General features: G+C 46.1%; 1 protein-coding gene across 1 annotated transcript; it reads right to left on the bottom strand.

The window, feature by feature from the left end:
- Positions 1-2,673: 2,673 nt before the first annotated feature.
- On the bottom strand, positions 2,674-20,233 carry LOC125751367 (Krueppel-like factor 13). Its single transcript, XM_049030065.1, has 2 exons — positions 19,445-20,233; positions 2,674-9,740 (listed from the first exon to the last, which is right to left on the bottom strand). The coding sequence occupies exons 1-2, from the start codon at positions 19,878-19,880 to the stop codon at positions 9,436-9,438; spliced, it is 741 nt and encodes a 246-aa protein (XP_048886022.1). The 5' UTR covers positions 19,881-20,233; the 3' UTR covers positions 2,674-9,435.
- Between the last annotated feature and the right edge of the window lie 5,712 nt (positions 20,234-25,945).

The following is a 25,945-nucleotide window of genomic DNA, read 5'->3' on the forward strand; positions in this document are numbered from 1 at the left end:
TCGAATGGGAGTGGGTGGCACCCCCGTCCCGATATCCACACGAAACACATAAAGATTCCAGACGTAATGCCGTGGCAACCAAACCTTCTTCATTGCTGTCTGAGCTTGAAAATGTTAACACAAAGGAACAATGGGCACTTCCTGATTCGAGTGCAGACAACAGGAAGTGAAACTCGCATTGTCCCTGCATGGCAGATATACGAGCCTAAAAACTGGTGTCGTTCGTCCTGGGTCAGGGGACAACAGCCGGCTGCCCCGCCCCCGCCCCCCAGCCTGGCAGAATATGCGGCATGCAGCGCCGCAGCAGAAGCAGCAGCCGTTGCATGTGTTTGGTTACAGCCAAACTAAAATGGCCACCGAAAGAGGCCAGTATGGTTGTGAGTGGGACCTGCAAGAAGATAGAGGGGCAGATGAGGACAGGGAGAGCCACTCTTATCCCCGGACGATCATGTGACCTGACAGGAATGGCGGCGCATGGCCGACCACTGCGACGGAGCCCAGGCGTCTGCTGACTCCTCCGCAGCTGCTGACAGCCGTATCGGGCCAGTCACTCAGCTCTAAGCTAGTGTGCTCCCCCGCTTCTTCCGGGGGCGGAGATGATCGCCCGGTGAATGGCAGCCGGCCTCATTCCTAATTCAGTTTTTATTCTTGCTGCTGGTCCTCAAGCATGTGAGAGAACTGGCAGCCTGCAATGTACTGGTGCCATGCTGGATATCATTGGACCGCATCCCAGCAGCCATTCTTACACACTGCCGACTCTTATAAGAGCGATGGCTCTAACTACACTTTCCAAGTGCCTCAGCTTTTTTCCCTCTGAATCGAATGGAGAAGCACATCTGGCACAGAGCAGTACCATAAACAATGTTCTGGATTACAATGTGCCACCCCATTGCCACCAGTAATTAACCAAACACAAAAGCCTCCGGCCGCAGCCTCTCTACCTACCTTTCTTGCACTAATTGGTTAATTAATCACCCACTCTTGATCTGACTGGATGACTGGACATTCCCTGATTGAATCTGTCCAGACCCTTTCACGGCCCTTTCACCTCCTGTCTAAAAACCCTCCTTAGCACCCAGGCTTCGATATCTTCACATGCATTTTTAATTTGTAATTAACTTCTTATTGTTTTATTCACCTTCAGAATCTATTCACAGCAGCAGTTAAGGTTAAGCGATGTGAGATGTCAAATATTACTGAAAATCTTACTTTTAAATTAAAAATAAAAAACAGCATCATTTCCTTCAGCTCACCCCATGATCCTTCCAGTTCAAAGACAATGCAGGAAAACTGGTGAATAAAGTTGATGCTTATTTTCAGATAAGTTGTGTCGTGTGCCCAGTGTGGTCTGAATCACGGTCTTCCTCACAGTCTGCCTTACCATCTGAGTCATGGGCCTCCTCCGATTTAACCACTTCAGTGCAAGTGCACTAAGATGCTACATATACTTTGGTGATGTATGTCGATTTAAGAAGCAAAGTGTACAAATGTATGTAAAAAGCTGAAGTGTGAACTGTGATATCATTTGTGTTAATTGTGCTTGAGGGCGTCCTTCACTGTAGCATAGGATATGTAATCATTTGTTGTACAACTTTGCGCACTTACATTGACACTTCTTAGGAAGCATGTTGCGATCTGATGTGCTGACAGATTCCTCATGTTCAAAGTAAACATTAGTCTTCACTGATACAGTGCATAGTGGTCTATATACTTAGCCAAAGGACCACTCCCATGCAGTATTTGCCAAAGTGTGGATAAAGTGTACATTGAGCACACTGCACCTGGCTTATTTGAGGGACTGGACACTCTCGAGTTCTTGCGCTAAGCTGAAGTACATGTCTGCCAAGTGTGGTAGTCTATAATCGAATGCTTTGTGGAGCAAATGGGATGAAGCCATAGTCTTCCTTGTGGTCTGAATCATGACCTGCCTTATGATCTGAATCAAGGCCTGCCTCATGGTCTGAATAATGGTCTGAATCATGGCCTGCCTTATGGTCTGAATCAAGGCCTGCCTCATGGTCTGAATAATGGTCTGAATCATGGCCTGCCTCATGGTTTGAATCAAGGCCTGCCTCATGGTTTCAATCAAGGTCTGCCTCGTGGTCTCAATAATGGTTTGAATAATGGCCTGCCTTGTCATCTGAATCATGGCCTGCCTGGTGGTCTAAATCATGGCCTGCATTGTGGTCTGAATCAAGGCCTGCTTTATGGTCTGAATAATGGCCTTTATGGTTTAAATCATGGCTGCCTCATCGTCTGAATCATGGCCTGCCTCGTGGCCTTACTCTGGGAGGGCATTCAGATTCTGGTCTCTGACTGGATCCACATAAGTGTCTCTGTATAACTGGATATTTATTCGCTTTATCTTATATTTAAAATGTACTCGTCAATGTAAACATTCTAGTATATATTTGCACTTCTGCTTAATTCACTACAAAAGGCTTTGGCCTAGACCTCAATCCTCTCTTCCTGGATTCACAGATTGTACCAATGAGAGTCCTTGTGTGGCCTACTTGCTTATTCTGTTCCTTCTGCAAAATGTTGACATTATACTCTCCTTTCATTGTGAATTCCTGCCATTTTCTTGTTTTATATGTGCAAACACCAGCAAGATATACACTATTGCAGTACTCGAGTATGTAGGGCTGTAAAGAATCAACACAACACCAAACCCTTTATTTATGAATTTATTTCCAAATGTAAACTTCACTAATTCATGCATACAAGGTAAGACAACAGACAATATTTTACATTTTGTTAATTTTTTTGCATAGGACATAGTCACAATATATTGTCTAACAAGTAAAAAATAATTTCATAAAAAGGTACAGCAGAGCGACAACAGACCAGCACATTAAGATCTATATCATTTATGGAACTGTACAACGGCAATACTTCAACGTAGTGATTTGGTTGATTGAGAAGTATGTTACACGGCTTTACTGTGGTAACAGGAGAGGAGGGACTGAACTGGCCGAAGTTATCTCACAAAGCAGGGAACACTGGTGCAGGGCAGCGAATAAGCACCATTAAATGCTCAGAACAGGCATCGCAGGTGATGTACAAAAGACAGAGAGAGAGATCCATCAGAAAGGCAAGTTTGTTCAGGGGGGAATCTAAAGGGCAGGTACTGCTCAATGGTCTACAGCCACACTGAAGATTTCGCAATTATTAAATCCTATGCAATGCTGGAGGATACAGTCCAGGCAGCATAAAGACCATGCATTGACTCTGGGAGCGTAAGTGAACAGATTGATCCAACATGTCACACTTTTAAGACGTATTGCCATTGGATTCGCTGTCCCACAGGCTTTCAGGGTGAGACATGACCTAAGCTAGGTCCGGGCTTCACCATCTGAAGGTGGCGCTGAATTGTTTTAATCTCCGCCAGTGCTAACCTCGTATTTTCACTGGCTCACATCATTATTTGTACATCTGTGTATGATCACAGTGTTCGAGACGACCACTGACCCGAGGCCCAAATATAATCCGCTAAAAGAGGCATATGGGGAGCGGGATTCTCGAAGCGTGGTCACTAGCTGCTGGTTACCAGCTCAGGCTTCCAAACTGCTTCACGCAGTATTACTGCCTCTGGTCAGATAATCCATGAAAAACAATGACTGGGTATAACTGACATTCTTCACGGATTAGTAAATGTGCACGTATTCACGTATTCAAATGTCTTCGCAGTAGGCATCGGAAAAAACTCAACAGGCCTCAATACGTCCAGATATTGAGTAAAACCAAGGTAATGATTACATGGCTTCTGCAATTGTCCTGTTCCAACATGGAGACCTTTAAAGAAAACGTCACGGCAAAAGGCTCACCCAACAAGCCTGTGACGAAACGCGTGTGAGGTGTCGTGAAGACACACCAGCAAAAACGGCATAACTGGCGGACCCCAGGGGATCACCGGGAAAACACCGGGCCGTGCCAGGGTGGCGTGCAGGATGGTGGTGGAGCTAACCGCACGTCAGCACGGACGTGGGGATGCGGGAGCCGTTTGACGGCCGTGCAGATTCTCATGGTGACGTCTGCATACAGTCACCGAACATCATAGGGACATCTTTCATCTTTCCTTTGGTTACGATTCCTGAATATAGTCTACATGAAATAAGGAGGGGTAACTAACTCAACGTGGTTAGCAAGTCTAGTTCTTTGCAACACATATACTAGCATATCATCTCACTCGTTTCATGCCAGTCAACAGGCGTTGCTGGTTAATCAGTTGTCTCCGATTTCATCTCATATTGTCATAAGCCTCCCTGGGCACCTGCCCAGATGCAGCTTAGAGCAGAGGGGTTCACTACTCTGGTTCACATTGCCGACGGCTGCTCCAGAGGCCGTGTCCTCAGCAGAGAACACCAAGCGCACAGTGGAGAGCAACCGCCAAGGTGCCTTCCATGGCCACCAGCAGCAGTATCCAAGGAGACAAAACTCCCAAGTCCTCGTCATTCAGCCATCACTGGGAAGGGCTCGGGCTGCAGGACGATGGGTGTCTGGGAAGCCTGGCAGGCCCGAATCCCACGTCTGGAGATGTGGAGCCTTCACCGTCCATAAACGACACCGACAGGATGGACAGTGAGTGAGTTTTTCCAAATTCCCTTTTATCACAGAGCTCAGATTTCAAACGAAACAGCAGAAGGTTTGCCTGAGGAACCAGCCTACTGGACAGAGAAGAAGCACTCTTAGAAAAACACAACTAAACTAAACAAAAGAACTAAAAAAAAATTATAAAAAAGCCAACGTTTACATTTTTGAAGAAAAAAAGTACCAAGTCTATTACTCACAAAGACTTATAATTAATGAATCACAGTCGGTGTACAGAAGATGTAAAAAATAAATATATACAATTAACATGAAGCTGTGGTACACTGGGTGGCCGCATGTGGTGATGCTGGCAGATTCGGAATGGACAGACATAGACTTGTACAGAGCAGGAGAATTAACCAGAGATCCGCTATACCAAACTGCATTACATTTATCCTGTACAGCATGATAATTCAACATCTTATTGGAATCAAATGTAACAAAGCGCATTACTAGCAAGTCAGCTGCAGTTTTAAAACTAAAATTGATTTAATACACGAAAAAAACTCCATTCAATCCTGCACACAAGTCTGAATCTGTCATTCATACAAAAAAGAGTTATGTTCTGTTACGCTTCGAAAACATCACTACGGATTTTTCCAATTTCGTCTTATTAATGGAATGGTCTTCTACCTGCCTTTGGCACACAGGTTTAAAGTTGATTTCACACGACTTGTTCACGTCATCCTGAAGCACGCGCAGTACACCGATAATGTCGAGTGCTGGCGGTAAATATGACGCCGGATGTGTGACGACTGCGCTAAAGAGGGACGATCACATTTGACATACAGTCATACAGTCGTGTGACATTGAAACGGTGTAAAGTCAGTGCCCTCGGCATGCTGTTGTGATTCTGGGAACACCCAAAAGGACAAGAATTGCAACCCGCTTGGAAATTCCCTTCTTCACTGGGCACAGAAACGCCATGTCAGTGTGTGTATGATATGTTCCCCATATAGTTCGGCACATATAAAAAGAAGCAACTAAGTAAAAACGTATATATTTATATGTATAATGTAGTACATCACAATGCTGTGGTCTCTATGGTTACGTGGGTGGATAATGTAGAAATGCAACCGAGTAGCTAAAATGTCTCGCAATTTCCCTCCTCATTTCAGGTCACGATACTTCCTGTCACATCATGCTACTTCCTGTGTCCCATGTGCTGAGAGACAGAAGAAACCTTTATATTCAGGAAAGCATATCATTATTATTAATAATATTTATAACAACAATAAAATTCAGTGTCTCTGTAAAATAGAAGAGTTTGCGCTTTCATTTTCAGTATTCATTACTCTATGTGTCTGGAGAGGGTAATGACAGGACGATGCCATGAGCTGAATTAATGACACAAATAATGGAAATACAGACAGAATACAGAACAGAGAGATAATAATCACAATAATCAAAACATGACATTAAAACAGTAAAAGTATTTGGGGGAAAAACAACCCATTAAAAGAACATATACAGATTAAAATGAATATTCCCACAATACCGTGAAGTTAAATGCTAATTTGTTAGCCAAGCACTAAATAAATACTGATGAGCTACACGTCAGGCAGTTAGAAATTGGCATTTCTCATGTGTCTCAAGTAGTTTGGTACAGTGAAAACAAAAGAAACTGTATTAAACAAAAGCAGAACAGCTGAATCTTTCATCCCTCTTTCTGGAAGTTTCTCTCGGTATGCTAGCAAAAGCCGGCCGCCGGCAACCCGACAAATAAGCGTGATACAGTAAGGCCTCGCAGTGAGGCTCTGAGGGAAAGTCACTGCGCGGCTCACCTGCTGTTTACCCCTGAACTTGCAGAGCGGCGACGTAATGAGTGGTTCGGGTGCGGGGATCACCGTACAGCCTGGGGGTGGTAGGGGGAGCCTTCTGAATGCGTTTGCTCCTACACTGGCCTGCAGTGTCGAGCGGTGCATGGGGGCTACAGAGGATCAGCTGAGTGGGGGGGGGGGGCATGAAACTGTACAGTGGCAGCCCTAAAGCATTATCCATGTAGCAAACAGCACAAGACATCCGGACACCAGAGGAGACTGTCCTCTAATAACCTTTTCTCTTTCAAGTATTAACATATATAGGTTTATATATATCTAGGCATCTATATATGATAAACCTATAAATCAAACTACCGCTTGTGAATCTTCCCTGTTTACTTCCTGTTGATGAGTGAGTGGCAGATTTCGTCATGTTTATTCTCGACTGGCCATTAAAGCCCAGCCACTGCTGATCATGTGACTAGTGATCACTGCTGATCAAGTGACAGGCAGAGGGGGATTGTGGGTAGAGCTGTGTCTTACGGCGATTCCTAGGACACGAGAGAAGGTTGTCGTTCTCCGGTTTCGGCACACAGAGGAATCCCTAGGTGTGCAAGGGTCGTCCGCCTGGAGCTGGTTTTGGCGTTACAGGGCAGCTGCAGTGGTGTTTCATTAAGGAAAACACTGGGGGGGGGGGGGGGGGGAGCAGGAGAGGTGGCCTGGGTGGAGGTGGGGAGACAAGGGGCCCGTTCATGGTCCTAGATCTGCTTCCCTTGTCATACAAGCGGGGGGGGACACTGACCAGAGAGGAGCGGCTGGCGGGCTAACATGTGACTCAGGCTGCATGGCTCTCTGTCCTCTGGCTAAGTCCCCAGTGCTCGTGGGCCCCTGCAGCCTTTACCCAGAACTAGGGAGGGTGATTATAGCAGTGAATATTGCATTGCTATAGCCGGGAAACATCAGTGTGAATCGGCCGCACTCTTCCCTTCTGCCGGCTGACTGATATGTTTCAGGGCGACGCGTTAAGCGGGGGAGGGGGGCACAGAGACAGCATGTCATGAGAGGGAGAGTTTAAAAGCAGCTGTCGGAAAGCTTTCAGAGGTAAGAGGTAATGTACTCTACCACACACTACAGCGGCCGCAACAAAGTGGACGTGGAGCCCCCCCCCCCCCCCAAACCCTGCTGCAGTCTCTTAATGCAACTCTCGAGGCTCTGGGGGGGTTGCGGTACCAGCCAGCAGCCCCTCCCCGTCCCCATGATGGGACAGTAATGCAGCAGGTCTTTTCAAGACGTGGCAAGACTTCTTCCTGAAATCATGTAAAAAGTGCCCCACCTTTCCAGAAATCCTGGATTCCCTATCAGCGCGCCTCAGTGAAGTACCCACGATGCAATGCAGGGTAGAGTTCACGGCGCCCTGTTCCTGCATTTCCCCAGTGAGGATCCAGTTAAGCCCCCTATCGATAAGCCCTCAGAGGCTGCAGTGGCTCTTCCCGGGCTTGACAGCTGGCATCCTGTTTCCGTTGTGTGAAACTGGGTGTGGGCTCTTCTGATTGGTCAGCTCCTGGTGATGCCGGCCCTTATCTAGGGCCTCTGGATCAGGGGTGCCCCACTGTCTTTTCCAGATAGCCGTTGCTAACTAGACGCTGGTGCCTTGCCAGGAATCTGCCAAAATCCTCCCAGCTTGTCAGGGGCCAGGGGTCCTTTGGGCCCAAGATTGGCCTGCCCCTAAGTGGGATGTCCCTCTAATGGCAGCTTGAGAGTGACGGGAAAGGCAAACAGCGCCATTGGCTAACGATCGGATCCCCCAACTCCAGCAAGATGGATGCATTCCTGCAGCTGATAGGAGCCAGTCTTTTGGGACAGGAAGAGGAAACAGCCACTTCTCAGTGGTTTATGATGTCCTGTAACACAGATGTGACCCTCGGGTTGGCCTGGGGGGTGTGGCATGTGCTCTGCTGTGCTCTTGGGGGGGGTTAACTGTTGCAAGTCCCTTTCTTCCACAATCAGACACTGACACCTTGTATTGCTGGATGTGTAGGTCTTAATTTGTAAACAGCTGCTTTGAAACTTCAATCATCTAAATTTGAGCCATTTAAAATCCCGTTGATCGTTATTCTGGCTGGGCAGGTTGGGGTTTTAGTGCAGGACAAATAACCTGGGGTGAGAGACCCGGGCCTCATGTCTGAAATGTTTCCCTTTAAGAGAACAGAAATGGAGTCACTGAGGTTGCTGTGTTTTAATGGAGATCCGGTTTTATTCCCACACACTGAGAAACGGAGAAACGAGAATGAAGCCTTGGGGGGGAAGGAAACAAAAGCAGAACTTAAACCTCGGGCTGAGTGACATTAATCCAGTGTTAGTTTCCCCCAGTGTGAAAACTAACAGATGAAAAAAGGGGAAAAAAAGAGTTCAAATCTTGTTGAGTGTAAGGCTGCTTTCTGTGTGTTTGTCTTCATTGCATTCACTCTTTCAAGCTAGCAAAGCCGTCCCTGAGCGGGGAACAAAATTCAACCCAGTTGAATTTCGGAGTAAAGTGATGTTTGTATTGTGCAGTCAAGTAAGTAGTTAAGAAAACAACTGTCCTGAATCCTGAGGTGTAGATGTGATCCCCCCCCTCCCCAATTTAAATAAAGGTGAAGAATACTTTATTTACCGCTCAATTCATCTGTCTTTTTTATTCCTCGTTGCTAATTTTTGTTGTTATTTTTAAACCTGAAATGAGTTGCTTAAAATTAAAGAAAAACTTAAATAAGAACATTATCGATACCCCGGTGAGTGCCGTAAGCTAAAAACAGTACATAAATATTGAATACTAAGCAAAGATGACCTTCTGGGGAAGGCGTGTTTTCAATTATTATTTTTTTTTTTTTGGTTTTTTCTGTTTCTTTTGAGTTGCACAAAAGATTGCACTACAACAGGCCGTTATTTACAGTGCAGCAAGCGAACAGGGGATTAGCGCTTAGGAGGCAGCGGACGAGTGTGCAACACGCGTGTGACGGGGCCCGCGGGCATCCGCCTGGCCAGGAAGGAAAGTGCGGGTGGGGCTTAAGGTGGGTGGGCGGGGTTTGGATGAGGGGGGTGGGGCTTAAGGTGAGCTGGCAGGGCTCAGGGTGGGGCTGGAGGCGTCCGAGCGGCTGTAGTCGCTGAGCGAACCGGTGCGTGCGGCCACGCCCAAGGTAGGCCCATAGGGCCGCTTCAGCATGCCGGGCTCGAAGCCAGAGTGGCGCCGGGCGTGCTTCATCAGGTGGTCACTCCGCATGAAGCGCTTGTCACACAGCGGGCAGCCGAACTTCTTCTCCCCGGTGTGCGTGCGGTAGTGCCGTGCCAGCTCGTCGGAGCGAGCAAACTTCTTACTGCAGTCCGGCCAGGTGCAGGGGAAGGGCCGCTCTCCTGCAGGACGGTAGAACAGACGGCGGCATTTACCACCACTCATACCATGCGGGCCCCCTGCTGGCCACAGATAGTCACTACACTAAATATTAAATAACTCTGCTAACCAGCTAGCTAGATACTGACTTTACTCACAAGCTACTTATTTATTTTTTAAAACTATCTGGAGGGGCTATGCCAGCCACTCAAAGGCTGCATTAAATAGGTAGTCAGCGAGCGCCTTCATACCCGGGTCTCCAGCATCAGACAGCCCTGAAATGCGACCGCAGAGTCACACAGACTGATATTAGCCCCATGGACCACCAGCACCAGCACTGGCCTAGCTTCCCACAAAATGGATGAACAATGAAGGTCTTTTGTTTGAGCACCATAACGCATGCAACGCTAACAGTACCTTATTCACCCAGAGAAGTCACCGAAATCACCCCCCGCAAAACTGCAAATGGTATAAGCCAGCTGAATTTCGATGCCCCATATCTTGTGCCTGGTGCAGCCAACCTCGCCGGTGGTTACTGTAGCCACTGACCAGCAGGTGTGCCAAGTGTGGCTCCAGCCTGTTGGTGGAACCGAATGCTTAATCACGAAGCAAACTGTTATTTATCGCACTAAAAGCAAAAGCAGAAGTCAGCGCTTGTTTCGGGGCCCATAAAAATACAGCCATCAGTTAAAAAGGTGTGTTTGCTACGCGAAACGTGTTTTCACTGAGGGCCGGTAGAGTGACTCTGCGGGAAATACGGGCTCCTCAGCAGAAAAGGGTGAAATAAGCTTCATCTGGAGTACATGGCCACGGCAGCGAGGTGGGGGGGTGCGAGGAGACAGCCCCCAAACTGCATGACCATCTGAATAGCTACTGGGGTTCCTGGCACCTTTAAATGCTGATGGGGGCTTCAGAGAAGTGCTGCGCTACCTTTTTCAGACATAGTCTTATCCTCAGGAGCCAGACAGGCAGCCTCATTAGCCGGCTGCCAGATAATGACCTTAAAATCAGCAGCCAGTCTCATATTGACATGACTGTACATGACACGCGAAAGCCTCTCGCCGTGGGAGACGCGTCTCTCCAGAAAGCAGACGGGGGGGACAGTGTTTCCCGGGGGGCCTGTCACTCCTCGTGTGAAGGGAGCAGACACCGGCTAATCGAGCATTTTGTGAGCCGCGCCTCACTTCAAAATGGCCGTTCGTTCATGGTTCACCCAGTTACATCACGCTTTAAAATAACACAATAAAGGCACATCGCTGGTGCATTTATTTAGAGGGAAGGGGCCAAACCCAGGTGTGAGGCTCTCCCCAGTCCGGCAGTACATTCCAGTAAAAGCAGCAAGTCCACTTCATGAGACTTGTTTTAATTATTATAAGACGGAAGGAGACAGACTCAATGTTTCGCGGAGGTCTTAGGGTCAGTCTGAAAACAAGCGTCACTCACAGACCATCCACAGCTCTGCTCGTTATGTAAGTACAATACACAAGTCATTCAAGCGGCACGGTGCAAATTCAATACCAACTGGGGTGGGAAACAGAGAGCAGAGGACGCGTGCTTTCAGATGACCACTGAGCCACAGAGTGACAGAGCTCGAACGGCAGAGCACCCTCGTCTCCAGATGGGCAGAGAGTTAGACGCCTCGCACACAGGAAGTTCAGAGACATGCATGTGTGCGCTTACATGGGGAGGCAGAGGATATGGTACATTTACACGCACTGCTGAATGTAGTCCAGCAAGACCCCTCAAAAAACAAACATCCAAGGTCATTTTTACACAGAAACATTACTTTGATTTGATTGTACTTTTCCCAATTCAGAGAGATGCCCCCCCCCAAATCAGGCAGTGTCCCTTGATTTTGACAGACCCCACCCCAATTCCTAATTCATTCCTCCCCGATTCGAACAGATCCCTCCTCTAATTCAGGCAGAGCAAGCTGCTCCTCCCCGTCCAGACAGCGCGACCCCTCCGTAAGAGTCATGGGTCCTGCCTAAAGGACGGCCTTCAACTCGCCGCACGGTGACAAGCAGAAGGTAACAGACTCCATGGCATGAATATTTCACAGAAAGGGGGAGGTGAGCAGGGCGTCCATGTGCAGGGGACGGCCAGTGAAGCAGGTGTATATCAGTTACCTGCAGCCGGCCATGACACCCGCCTTTAAAAAGCCCGCATCGCAGCCGCACCTGACGACAAAGCCTCACGGGAGAAGCTTCCGGGTCAGACACCTGGGGGGGGCAGGGTCAGTGAAGTGGAAAAGCTATTAGCGGGTGAGCAGACGACACCCAGCAAGGCCACACAAAGACCATGGGGCCACAGGGGGCCTAAATCTGCCCATCCTCTGTATGCCCGTCTATGCACTGCAGCATGCACCCTGCTGTGTCTCGTGCTCACGATGCAGTAAGAAATGCACGTGTGACGCTCCAGGTTAGCTGTAAGCTAACTGTGCTTTTTGCAGTGCGGCAAAAAAATGCGCTTTCCGCGATTCAATGAGAAATGTGCGCTTGAGACTCCACGTTAGCTGCAAGCTAACCGCTTTTCACAATGCAGTGAGAAATGGATGCATGACACTCCATGTCCCGCCTTCCAGTATTAACCCCGGCCTGGGACACTCTTCCGTAAGGACACTCATGGAGGCCCGGATTGGCTGGCCCACCTCCTGACGTCAAGCACTATTTTCCCAGTTCTGGATTGTACAACGAGAGACCCGCAGAAACCTAGAAAAAAATGCCACCCTTTGTTCCTAAAACAGAGCAATGGGGGGCCCACAGCCCTGAACAGCCGCCCATCACCCCCCTGCCAGCAGCCCCCGGGGCGGCCCGGACGCCCACGGTGACGTCAGGGCCTGCCGATGGGCAGGGGGAGGGCACCGTTAGGAGCCGTGCTGGAGGCGGGCTACACAGTCTGCCATTCTTGGAATGGGAGGGGTAATTAGGGAGGCTCTGGATCAGCGCTCTGCTCTAACGAGCACAGTGACCTAGTTACCCTGAGAGAGACTCGCTTCCGGAACGTTCACACTGCCTCTCCTACTAACCAAACAGCAGCAGCACCATTATGTCACAGGTAGTCAGGTTACATAAGCTCTCCCCGTCTGGGGCTTTTACAGACGTCCTCCCGTGAGCGTCGGGATTCACGTTAAAGCGGAATCCACACCTAACCTGGCATGCAAGGGCTGAAATAACAGCTGGAAACAGGAGATAAAATGCCGATACTCTGGTGCACCCATAAATACTCGGGCAGCCGTAGGTGGGCCCCGGACAGCCCCCGAGCCGCTAGTCAGTGGATGGCTCCTCGGTCCCACATGGGTGTCATGGATGTAGCCATTCACATAGCTGTTATGCTTGGCTCAACCTCACAACGTGTCATGTGACCTGGATCAAAGGTCAAGCCGGGGTCACACACAGGGATTAAAATGTCAGCACAGCTTTTGCGGTGGAGGGGAGGGGGTTCCGGTAATGAATTTTATAATTTATTGTCAAGCCCAAAAAGCCTTTCCTCCGTGTAACTGGATATTCAGTTATAAATATGTAGCCGATAACAGGCAACTTGCTTGTTTAAACTGAACATTGAAAAAAGTTTGAATGCAACACAAAAAATGCAAAAAAAAAAGGAGGGGAGAGTGTTTGGTGAATCTTTCAACAGCCAAAAAGTGCCAAGATCCACAACGCAGGCACAGGGTTCGTCAAGGAGTGACTATATGGGATTATTAGAACAACATCAGAAAACATTCGTTTTTTTATTATGGGAAACTTCCCTTAAATCATGAGAGGCCTTGTTTTTATGGAGAAGATGAACCTCATAGGCAAGCAGAGGGTCAGATACAGGTCAAATGCTCCCAAACCAAGTAACAGCTCACTCTCCCAGCCTCGGCGTATCAAATGTACGCCGAATGAAATGCAGGAATACGCTGCTGCACTTCCTGCAGCACATAAAATTAAAGGCCCTTAGTCATCTGAGAGAGGTATGCACTCCCGAGGCCGCCTTAATGATTTACTCCTCATAAAGCCAACGGTCCACATCCGTGTGACTTTTCGTACGTATGGTACGGACTTTACGGGAGGGTCAATGAACCAGGACAACCTCTGGGAAATGGGACTCCTCTCTGCGGGGGGCTTTGGGCTCAGGAAAGTGTGCAAGAGGTCGGTTCAAGATACACAGGCGAACCAGCAGGTGGCGCAGCAGTTAAAGGACTGAAAGGCAGCAGCTAGTCTGGTAGAACGCGGGAGGAAGGCGGCAGATGCTGAGATGCGGCAAGAGATGTGGCGACTGCGTTGCCTAGGTGATGCTACGGCCAATGCCGGCCCTCTACACTGCACAGTGAAACTTCTCTCTACTTCTGACATACAAACAGCAAGCGAGAAGAGCTGTATGTGGGCACGCCAGAGGTAGAAGACGCAGAGCATTACCCTCTCTTACCATCACCTTTTTAACAATTTTACCATTTTGACTGTTAACTTTTGTTTTTTAGAGTCTGCCAATGCGTGGGAATCCTGTAAGGCGAATCAAGGAGTCAACATGTGGTCCACATTATTTTCTTCAGCTCCACTATAAACACAAGCTACTGTACGTAAATAACTACAAAATACAAACACACCCGGTTCTTTTCTTCAAAGACACCAGAGAGGAGTCCAAGAATGACTCTGCTGCCTCATGCGTGACCCACACACATGTACACGATGCCTAGCGAACAAGAGGGCACCCAGATGGTCGGCTTCTACTCCCTTACACGCCGCTATCAAAACAGAAATGCTGAATAGAATAGAATATAGAAGAAATAGAAATCCTATTAAAACGGCACAAAATTAAAACTCCGTGCAAGAGACCGCAGACGCTGCTTATTAGATGCACCTGTATTCGCTCCCTCGGTGTCCATGGCGATGACAGCCCATTCATCTGCTACTCAAGGACCAGTCATCAAATGCCCCTGCACTTACATCACCGAGTATAACAGACAAACCCACGGCATCCAGAACATGCTGTGAGACATGGGCCGCAGTTGTCTGGAAAAGCTGGACGGTTTCCACCTCGGCATGTGCCCGCCCATCACCCCCCCGCACCAGGAAGCCTCGCCATTCGCTGGATGTTCATCCTGCTCCCCACGCCACACTGCGTGCCTCGCTGACACGATGCCCAGACAGACTGATTAATGAGCTTCTCGCAGTGTAAAAGCCAGACCCGTATAATGGAGAGGTTAAACTCTCCATTCTTTACATGCTGTAGAACAGTGTCTCCCAATCCGGTCCTTGAGCACTGCAGACAGTCCATGTTTTTGCTCCCACCCAGCTCCCTGGAACTGAGAGAGAGCGAAAACATGGACTGTCTGTGGGTTTCCAAGGACTGGGCTGGGAAATATCTCTGCAGAAGACTCTGAGTCCACGTATGTTTTTATATTATATTGACAACAGACCATATCTCCACAGGAGCTCTGGAGCCCAATGCCTGATCCTCCGGATTCCACCAATAAAGTGAGGTCTGGACCACAGTGCCCGAAACCTCGCCGCTCTCTGTGCATCAGTGTTGCTGGCACTAAGCTTCTTCTTATGACATGCAGGCCTCTTAAAAGGAGGAGGGAGTGCTTCATCCGAGAACCTGCTTAGTCGCGGATGGAAGAAGATGACAGAACCGGGTCGAGGATGAAAGACGAAAGCTTGAGGTATCGGATGAGACACGCCAGGCTGTGGCTCAGAGCAGACCATCGGCCAGGATCTAACTGGGTGGCAATCTGCTCGAGGTGTTTATGTGGATTAGGAGAAAAGGCCAGCTTGGCATCATTTACATCCCAGGGGGAAACATGAATGTAGAGTCCCCTTCAAATGTAGCTGCTCTTCAGTCTCAGCCTGGAGCTCTTGCAGTCCCTACATCCCAAGCATCATCTATATGTTACACCACTAAACTATTACAAACAAAATACCCTACATACCATTTTAGAAATTTAGAATTCTCTTTTGTGATAATTATACAATGTATCTTATAAACAATTTCGCACTGGCATGTGAAAAACATGTTCCTCTGATGCTTGGTGTTCATTGTTGTTCCAGAAAACCTTCCTGGATTCAACACGTTACATGCAGACAAGAAAAACGACCCGCACGTCCAGTCCCCCAGCTCTGACTGTCATTAAAAGGGAACACCTTCACTTCCTGAAGATCAGATAAGCAAAGAACATGATGTACTCAGGCTACAGAAACTGAAAGCTCATTTGAAACAAATTCAGAATGAAAACAACATGAAGGGCTCCTTAGCAGAGTTGCAGCATGACCTGAAAACCCTTGTTTGAATACCGACATTGTGTGAAATTTAAGAGAAAATGACCAATGACACCGAGAGAGCATGGCAAGCATAGGAGGCCATTCAGCATAAGCAGAAGACTGTGAAGATTAATGAATATTAAGAACATGGCTTATTTATAAGAGGCACTATGGCCAGCACCCCACATCTGGGCTTCATGCAAGCTTGAGAATAAAACTATCACGATATTTCAGTGAGACACAGAGGCATGGAAGTCAGCATTGTTCAGCTTCACACTGAAGCTGATCAACAGTGGTGCTCTGAAAAGCTACCTGCAGATATATAATGTAGGAAATTAACACAGGAGCAGAACAAAGAGCAATGTAAATATACCTATCAGCACGAGTGGTACCGCAACACAAGCCATCCTCCTGAAATAAGACAATTAGCAATAAGGAGAAAGAATCGGCCCCCTGCAGGAACAACAGCAGTGCATTCAGCTGTGCTGTCCTGAGCCTGCTAAAATTGCTCCGCAGAAGAAAATTATGTCACTGTGGTGATTAATGGCAGGCGAAGACCTTGCCCACAAAAACGGGAATTTGAACAGACTTAATAAATAGCAAGGGAGATTTAAATGTCTTATCAGAATTCATAACTTCTGAAGGCAGTGTTCAGAAAGGAGCCACTCCCAGTTTGATTATACTGTTTGTAGAGAATGCTGGCAAAACGTACACAGGAAAACTACTTTTGTCCAGTTTCTGATTGCCTAAGATTTTATCAGTTGTTTTATTTTAAAGACACATTGCTGCAATGTTTATATTTAATAGTGGTACTTTAAATTGTTTACACAAACAAATATCTGATTTATTCTGAATACAGTTATATTTTCAATTCGCATACAATGAAAACTTAAAACTGCATTTCTTCAGGGGGTTGGGACCGCCACGTTTTTCTCTGGGTCTCCACCCCCGCGTGACTCACAGCTCCGTGGACTGACAGAGTTAAGCGAAGAGGAAGTGGGGGCCTCGCATTCTCCCCACAGGCCTCGTTTTATCATTCTGTTATAACCGCAGAAAAATTACACCATGCGACTCTGCCAAAAGCATACCCTTAATTATCATATTGCGGAGTGTGCAGCATGGGAAAGTGATTATAGGTATGGTGATTATAGTAAAAACAGGTGATTCTGCACGTAATAGGTGATTACAGAATGTGGGTGCTATTCAATTTTGGCCTCAGGCTTGAAGGACTCATTCAAAAACACAATCGTGCTGTGCGTCTGCGATGCCACATATAAAGGGGCAAATATGATCCAAACAGAAACTATAAAACTCAAGCTGAAGCAAAAATCTTCCTCGGTATCGCCTGTTATGAGTCAAGGACGCCACTTGGCTTTAAACTTTGCTTTTGGAACAGCACGTTCCCGTTTCAGTATCAGCCTGTACAGAGATGGGGGATCCGTGTCTCGTCGCTCTGTTGGTACAGCCTGGCAGCAAAGGGCCCTATGCGCCCAGGAAAAGCAGCCAAACGCAGAGCGGAGCTGCAGCCTCCACTTGACTGACACACATTCTCTGATTACCCCAACAAGTGAGACGGGGAACTCATTATTTAATAGTAACGCTGGCCGCCCGAAAGGTCATGTGTGACCTGCAAAACACCCCGAGGTGCAGGGTGCTGTCACTCGTCACATACCTGAAAAGCACTTTCTGTCACTGAAAGCTTACAGCACTTATGCTATTTTCGTCATATGTGACCCTCCAGCACAAAACCGTACGGAAGTCTCATGGCCGTATTTTTATATATTTTTTGAGGATTTATTGTGCGCTTTCATTTCTATTTCTAATTTTTGACCCAAGTTTTGTGCTGGAGGGTCACATATATATAAGCATCAGTTTAAAAGCTATAGAGCAACGCATTAGAGTTCAAGAACAAAATAATATAGCAGTTTATTAGAACATTTGACGCCAATATGTCCTAATGGACCATTGTGCATTGAGACTCGGAACCTTTAATAAAACCAAAATCCGACCATGGTTTTAACAGCAAGACACGACAGCTTCGGGTGTATTTCAGTTTGCGTCAACGTGTTTTAGCTTAGGGTCTCACTGGACTACTGGTGTAACCGTTCAAAATACGCAATCGCATACGAAAATATAATCTATACCTTACAAACACCCGAAAAACACCGTAGTAACGCCCCACCAGACGTGCCATTTAAGCAACACCTTTGATCAAAATAGTCAAAACGCACCACTACTTTCATGCTCCTTATAGACTCAAAGAACTGCGCGTTCTGGCGGCTGAAAGCCGTGTCCGCATTACTATTAACATTACTATTGTTACCAGACGCCTCAACGTATCGGTAAGACTCTTAAAATAGCAGACTATCATACATGATAGCAATCGTAATTTAAAAGCAGACCAGAACCATAAACTTGATCAATATAAAAAGCTAATAATTTGGACAGACCGGATCGCTCTCTGACACGCAACTCCCGCAGCTAGAGACCGTAAATTCCTCTATGTGCGACACTAACATACAAACACACCCTCGTATGCATGTGTAACAGCTCCGGACACACATGCAAATAATAAAGAGATAAGCAGAGCGACGCCGTTTATTCGTATACACCCAAAACATGAATCCGTGGGCCGGCCGGGATCCGGAGTTCGGCGCTCAGCTAGCTGGGTCTGTTGCTGGCCAGATCAGCTGGCAGGCCCTCCGAGGGGGTGTGGTGCATCACAACAAAGAGCTCGGGAGTCAGACGGGCACCGCGCAGCCCACACCAACCCCCCACTTTTCTGCCTTTTCCTCTTCCTGATCCATAATTCAGGGACAGATATATACATTTTAAAGCTGTGCATCGTGATCGCGGACGTTTGCTTGCGGATCCGCTCGCGTATCGGGGGGCTCGCCGCGTATCCCCGAAGTTTTCCTTAAGTTCACACATTCCGTCGTAGTCGCTCCATACTTTCATGCGCAGGAGGATGCATAGTTTATCACTAGTTACATCATGCATCTGCAGGCACTAACGGCCTGCTCTGGCTCATTTTTAAAAAGTACTGCACAAATGTAGGCAGCAAAAAAGGGAGTCCGCAGTTCCCCCCCTCCCGACTGCATGTCAGCCGGAGCCTAGGTCATGTCCTGAAAAACCCGAAGGTGACTGGTGAGGTAAACGGGGACGGAAAGCTGCGGCTCCTCTTCGTAGGCGTGTTACGGTATCTGATGTGCAGAACAGCAGGCAGACTTATACGCGTAATATGGCGAAACATATAATTACACAAATTGTATTCTGTGCTTTTGGGAAAAACACCCACGGATGGGATTGGGGCGCTGAGCTGGGGCTCATACATCGATTAACCTGTATGCTGGTCTTAAAGCAACACTTTTACCAAAATCACACCAAAATCCAGAAATCAATCCAGGAATTCAATGTGCGCTCGATAACGAACTGTAGTTAAATATTCTGCCAACCATCAATTATTTACTTCACATGCAACTGACCTGTATGTGTCCTTAGGTGGGCTTTAAGGTGAGACGATTTGCCATAAACTTTTTCACACCCTGAATAGTGGCATTTGTGCTTCTTTTGGGGAGATTCGTGCTCGCTTCCTCTCATGCGCCTGACTCTTTGTTTGGGACCGGTGCTACCGTTGATGGTGGTAGGTGTGGCAGCGTTTCCATCGTCGCTTGAAAGCGGTGACTGTTTGTTCTCGTCTTTTATTTTTGTCTGGTCGAATGGACTGGCTGAGGTCTGCTGGTTGAAATCTGCTAAAATTCTGGCCACCACAAAGTTGTCTTTCGCCACCGTATCTTTACTCTCTTCTCCGATCCTTGGGGCAGATACCGTTTCTTGTTTTATCTCCCTGTTCCCTCTAGGACCATGGACAATAGCCCGACTGGACATTGACACAAGGCACTCTGCAGCAAAATGATCCATTTCGTATAAGAGATACAATCCCTGTTTATATGTGACATTCAAAAGTAACTGCGTGTTAAAATCATCCGTTCCCCTTTGATCCTTTTCTGTGATGCTGATATGGAGGTAGTAGCTAGGTCACTCATTACAAAACTCACTTTATGACCTTACCGGCTTCTATCAAAATGAACATCCTGTTCGCAAACCGGTCGAAATCGAAACGTCAGTGCGTCAGACGAGGTCTCTCCCAATGCTTTGTAATTTTGTCGCCTATACGATTACCGAAAAGTTTAGTAGATTTAAAATGAAAACTCCCATCGTTGCATCTCACCTCCCTCTTTCCTGCACTGTGACAATATAATGCTTTCGAATTAGTGCAGTTTCTATCCACGTTGGGGGCGGGGCTACCCGGAACATATGGCGACGACGTCATCGTCTTCGCGCTTTCATTGGTCCGCGTCTGACCCCTAAAAGGCTCTGTTCCCGCCCCCCTGAGAACTTCAGGCACTTCTAAACGGGCTGCGTCACGTGATAAGGCGCGTGTGTGGGCGCGCTTGCACGGGTAGTGAAGGTGCACTTCTCGTGTTTACGCTTGTTTGAGGTTATGTGAAAAAACATAACGATATGTTACGATGCGAACATTGAATATAACGAGACTGATGTAGATTGAGATTGAGCCTTAGGACCCACTCCAATCACACCAGGCAAAAATTATACTATAACGATATCTTTTTTCCCATTGAAACGACCTGGTCGTACTGGTGTTAGATCTTCAGTTTTACGTATCGAGATTTGCATGTGTAAATTGATAGAACTCTCTCTGTTTTGCAGAAATGTGAATTCCTCAAAAGGTGAAAACTGATTGAACTATCAATACTGACACTCAATGTAATGATTGCACAGAGTTTACTTCCATGTATTAACCCACTTTATGTATAAAACTGAGCACTGTAAGCCATCTGGTGTGTTTGCTTTACACATAACACGATCTCATTGTATCTAATGTGCCTTCTGTTTGTGTCCTATGACAGTATATGACTCATCTTTAAAACAATGCTATAAGTAAAAGTTATAACGCAATTGCCACAATGCCCTTGTCAAAAGAGCAGTCAGTTAATTTTACTTGCTGAATAAGTAATACCTTTATTTTTTACTAAAAGGACAGGCTATCAATACAAGCATCACACATTTTACTGTATGGCACAAAGCTAGATACCCACTTCACAGCAGCAGAAGGGCTTCAGAAATGGCTGGAAGCTCATGCCGAATTCATTATAAATGTATATGAACATTTTAATATTGAAATAGCCTTAGTTCCCATTGGAAATGATAAAGATTGATTGCTGTCCCCCAAATTGTTCAAATGTAGCATTAGAAATACAGTTTTATTTAAAAGCATAGGCTCACATTTTAGACTGCCAATATATAGTACAAGTCATTACCATTAAGCTTTAATAAAGCTGTGTACCTTACAAGGGTAATGAGCTTTTCTCTTTTATGATACTTGGTACTTATTGTTTTATTACATTATTTTAATTTCATTTCCCATATCATACAGTCAGCGATTGTGTAGTTGTGATGATACATCATTATCGCCACAATAATTTTTGTCTCTCTTTTCTAATATTAGAATAATGGCAAACAGTCTTGCAGTGAAGATAATCTGGCATGTTTTAAAGACCCAGGTGTGTCCTTTCACAGGCTGATGTATGATCACCTCTGGCTCCCCCTTTTCATTCTGCATGTGGGCCTTGTATTTTAGCTGCAGATTTACCAAGATTGCTGCTCAGAAAGAGGAACCCCCCCCCCCCCCCCCCCCGCTCAAACACATCATTCTGCACCGCTATTAAGAGTAAAGTCTGCCCACCTTTATGAGAGGGCATAAAATGTCAAGCCAGCGGTTATGAGTGAGTTCTAGAAGTCCTCTGTCAGTCTGCGGTTTGTTTGCTGGCCTCAAGAAATTGCCTTAACACCGTTAAAGGCCTTTCGCACACATGTTGGAGTTGTGTTGCTCTACTGAACTTCTGCAGGGTGATTATTTGTAAATGATCTTTTCAAAGCCATGTCATCCTATTGTGGTGAGCTTTGACACCGCAAAGCAAAACCGATTTAATTTACTGCATGATATCTGCTGTGTCTCCGTTGTTAACAGAATAGGTCTATTGTGATGTCTTTTAGGGAGCCATTCTTACATACAACCTTTATAATCACATTTTGGTATAATCATATACTGACCGAGTGCCTGTGATGCGTGCCTAGCTTTGTCATTTTTTTCTGCAGAGGTGGAACTGTAACCAAACACTTTGTCTTTAGGGTGAATTAAAAGTAACTCCACCCAGTCTGGTTCTCATAGGAGCAAATAATCATCCAATTAAATGGTTTAAACAGAAATTAAAAGCACAAACAATTTAGATGAATCAGAATCACATACATATAAAAAAAAATAAATAAAAAAGAATCAGTTTCCGCCTAATTAAAGAAGTGGTTTCTTAATTAGAAGGTGTTTAGGTATTCATTGTCATTCCTAAGTGCTGGTGAATTATCTTTTCAGAATAGTTGTGTTTTTTTTTTAAACTCATCTGGCTTAGTGTTTCCTAACTCAGTTCATGTTTTTGCACCTTGCCAGACTGTCCACATTTTTCCTGGGAGGGAGCAAAAACGTGGACTGTAGGATGGTCTCTGAGGAGCTGATGGGGAAACACTGATCTAGCTTCTCAGAAACAGAGATCCGGCACCCTCCATTTTCAATTCTTGTGGTTTGGCTTTGAAGCTTGAAGCTGAAATAAGGAAACGTTTCATTTCCCATCATGGGGGCAGAGAACAGCCCCGCCTGCTTATCTACGCTGTGCCACACTAACGAAACGGGTGGGGCGAAATCTCACTTTCACGGTATCTCTATATTGCAAAGGTCTCTTGTGCAAAGTTAAACTAGCTTCTCTAATGTCCTTCCCTACATGATGTTTTGTCTTTGCTGTGTCGTGTTGTGAAACCGTCACTGTGCAAATCAAAACTGCTCCAAAGTGTTAACCTGAGAGCTTCCACTAGCCTGAGTCTTTATCATGAACGACTAAATCAGAGAGCTGAACCATTAATTATAAATTCTGCAGAAAGTGATACAGAGATTTAGGAAATACCTCAATAGCTCACTGGTTAATCACTTGACCCTGCATGTTCCTTTTAAAAATGCATTAAAAAGTCATGTGTAGCTGAGGCTTGAGCCCAAATTGGCTCCGCTGCTTGACTGGGCCCTGTATGGTGACACGTCTTCACATTTCTGGCTGCTTGCAATGGCAGAGACGTCGCTTTCTCTTTCAGCTCCAGCGTTCCTTGAGGGGTGTGTGGCTGAGTTTCTCTTTAGGAGAGTATGCTGTCTGTAGGTACATGTCGGTCTGTGTCTCCAGTGGAGAACAAGATGGGATTTGTGAAAGCCACCCAGTTTCCTCACCTGGGAAGCCGCTCTGTTTACTAGGGAAAATGTTTTGTGTGTCATACATAGGAAATTAAGGTTTGCTTGTAGGATTTGAGATGGTTCATTCTCACTTCTAGATGGTGGTAAGTCCTCCATTGTTCCGAGCCCATGGACCCAGTAAAACGCTGCATTGTCTACACTGCACAAAAGAGCAATGACACGGACGGCACACTGCTTACGCCGATGACCCCTGACCCTCTGTCCCTATGCAGGCAGTGCCGTGGATCATGTGACACCAGCCTCATGGGGGTCTGCTGTGCAGTGCGCCTCCATCAGGAATCCCCCCGTCCTGCAGTATGACCCAGGACCCGGTTTCCCGATCACAATGATATAGGGAACTGAGGCATGTACCTCTCCATGTTATTTTAAAAGCTGCTTGTCTTTGCACTAGCCTGTTCTTTCTAGGTAAAGGGTCAGTACTATGGCAGCCAGCACTGATCTATATGCTGCTGTTTTTCTGCCAATCACGGGCTGAGCCATAGTCATTAATGAATCTCTCCCAGCAGCCCTTCCTGTTGTCACAGAGGCCTGGGAGACGCAATGGTAGTGGAGGTGCTGTGGGTGGCGTGGCCTCTCTTCTGAATGCCATTAGCCTGACAGCATGTTAATATCCCCAGCGTCAGTCACATGCAAGCTGTCACGTGATCCTGAACATGCCTTTGTTCTGCGGAATGCTCTCATATTAAAATGTGAGGTGGCGGCAAGTCAAGAAGCAATCTGTGACGTGCAACTGCGTCACTATGAAAATTAGGGAACAGAGTGACATTATGCACAATATCGCAGCAGTTTCTTTGCTTATTGTTATGCATTGAAAGGCTACACATGATATGACTTTATATTCCTATTTTCTTATGTTTTCCAAGAATCAGCTCAGTCTGTAATGTTGCAAAACATTCTTCTCACTTATGCCAAAATCCCATTACTGTAATGTTGGGGCACATTCTCAACTATTGTTCAGCACAGATTTTTCCACTAAACCTCTCTCTCTTTATATATATATATATATTCAGTACTAGTGACACAGGTTTGTATTAGTTCCAGTCAGTATGTCCACAGCAGAACACATTGCACCAGTTAATCCAGTTGATTCCATGTGGATCTGTCTAAATAAGCGCCACTGAGCAGATTTCAAGCTAAAAACACAACATGCAAACCGGTGGATCTCTGCATGTAATGAATCAAACAATGCAGATCGTCCCAGCCTGCACTCTGGAGAATGAAATATTTAATACAAGTGCTGTTTTGTTTGTTTATTAATTAAAATGTTCACATGAGGTAATATATAAGCCTGACCTAATTCATAGTGATCGCACTACATTACACTGACTAAGCCATATCTGCAAGTCTCACATCTAGTACCAGTGTTTGCCAGAGTTGTTTCTTTGACTATGAGAACCACGTGTGTGCTTGTGATTCAGTCCAGGACATGTTGTTCAGTTTCACAGATATGTAGGTGGCTTTTTTTTTAAGGGAACTCTGGTATGGAGAGACATTTTTTCGTCTTAATGGAGAACTTACTTCTGAGACCCGTGCAGTGGCGTTGAACTGTTGCCAAAAGGTTGATCTCCACAGGCCGCATTTGAGGTCTGGTTTATAACATCATTCGCTTGTGACTGGGGTCCCATTGCAGCAGAGCAGAATCGGTTCCTTTCCACCAGGGAGGGGAGAACATGAGTTAGCCGAGGTTCCTCAGCTGGTTCCTGCCTCAGTGCCTCCTGGGGACTTGTTAGGTGTGTGCGTGTGGGGGGCTGCCACTGGCTGTCACACCTGTTTTCATGTGACCTACAAAACAAGCAAAAGCACACTGAAAGCATAGCACAGACTGGCTCCCTACCCCTGGATGAGAGCTGGGGGTGCTACAGAAAGCAGAGTCCAACGAAGAGCTGGAGAACAGCCAAGACTGGTGAAATCCATAACAAAAAAAGCCTGACAAACAACAGCCCAGACATTGCTGCATTTCTCGCCTGTTTCCTTGCAGCTCAAATCTATCTTCCACGACAGCTTAAAAATAGTAACCGAAATTCTAACATTCAAGCAGTTTATTCTTGAGTAATGGTAACATGAAACCCAGATTTCCTTCTCTAGTGCATTTTAAATACATGCATGTGCTGAAACTGACCTCAAAATGTAGGAGGCAGCTGTGGATAAAGTTGCATCGTAGGGTATTAATTACCATTGTCATACCACTACAGCTGAATTCCGGTTATTTATTGGATAAGTTATGCAACATTTTGTCCAGATATCACCTGCTACAGCTTTGTTTTCACAGCTGTCTTACAAAATATTTTGCTGTAGGTAGACAAATGGATACTATTAAACTGCAAGTTGATATTCTTTTTCAGAATCAGAATACTTTTATTATACAGGAGGAAATTGTTTGTAATTACGGTCTGCACAGTACACACCTACAAAAAATGAAGAAAAAAAACAGACAATACACAATGCTACATACAGAAATTTCTATATAAAAATAAATAAGTATAGATGTGAAAATGACAAATAAGTGGGTGGTGAAAATACAAATTTAGGACAATACGTGAAAGAAAATACTAGCAATTCATACAATAGTGTTAATATGTATTTAAGAACTTTTACATGTGTAAGAAATATCCGTTTT

This window comes from Brienomyrus brachyistius, chromosome 11 (genome assembly GCF_023856365.1).
Source record: "Brienomyrus brachyistius isolate T26 chromosome 11, BBRACH_0.4, whole genome shotgun sequence".
Taxonomy (NCBI): Eukaryota; Metazoa; Chordata; class Actinopteri; order Osteoglossiformes; family Mormyridae; genus Brienomyrus; species Brienomyrus brachyistius.

Bases quoted from the DNA above. Each gene is read 5' to 3' on its own strand.
- LOC125751367 (XM_049030065.1), bottom strand. From the start codon at position 19,880: ATGGATCATTTTGCTGCAGAGTGCCTTGTGTCAATGTCCAGTCGGGCT. The intron at 9,741-19,444 runs GTCAGTTGCATG...ACCGTCCTGCAG, and splicing joins CCACCTAAGGACACATACAG to GAGAGCGGCCCTTCCCCTGC.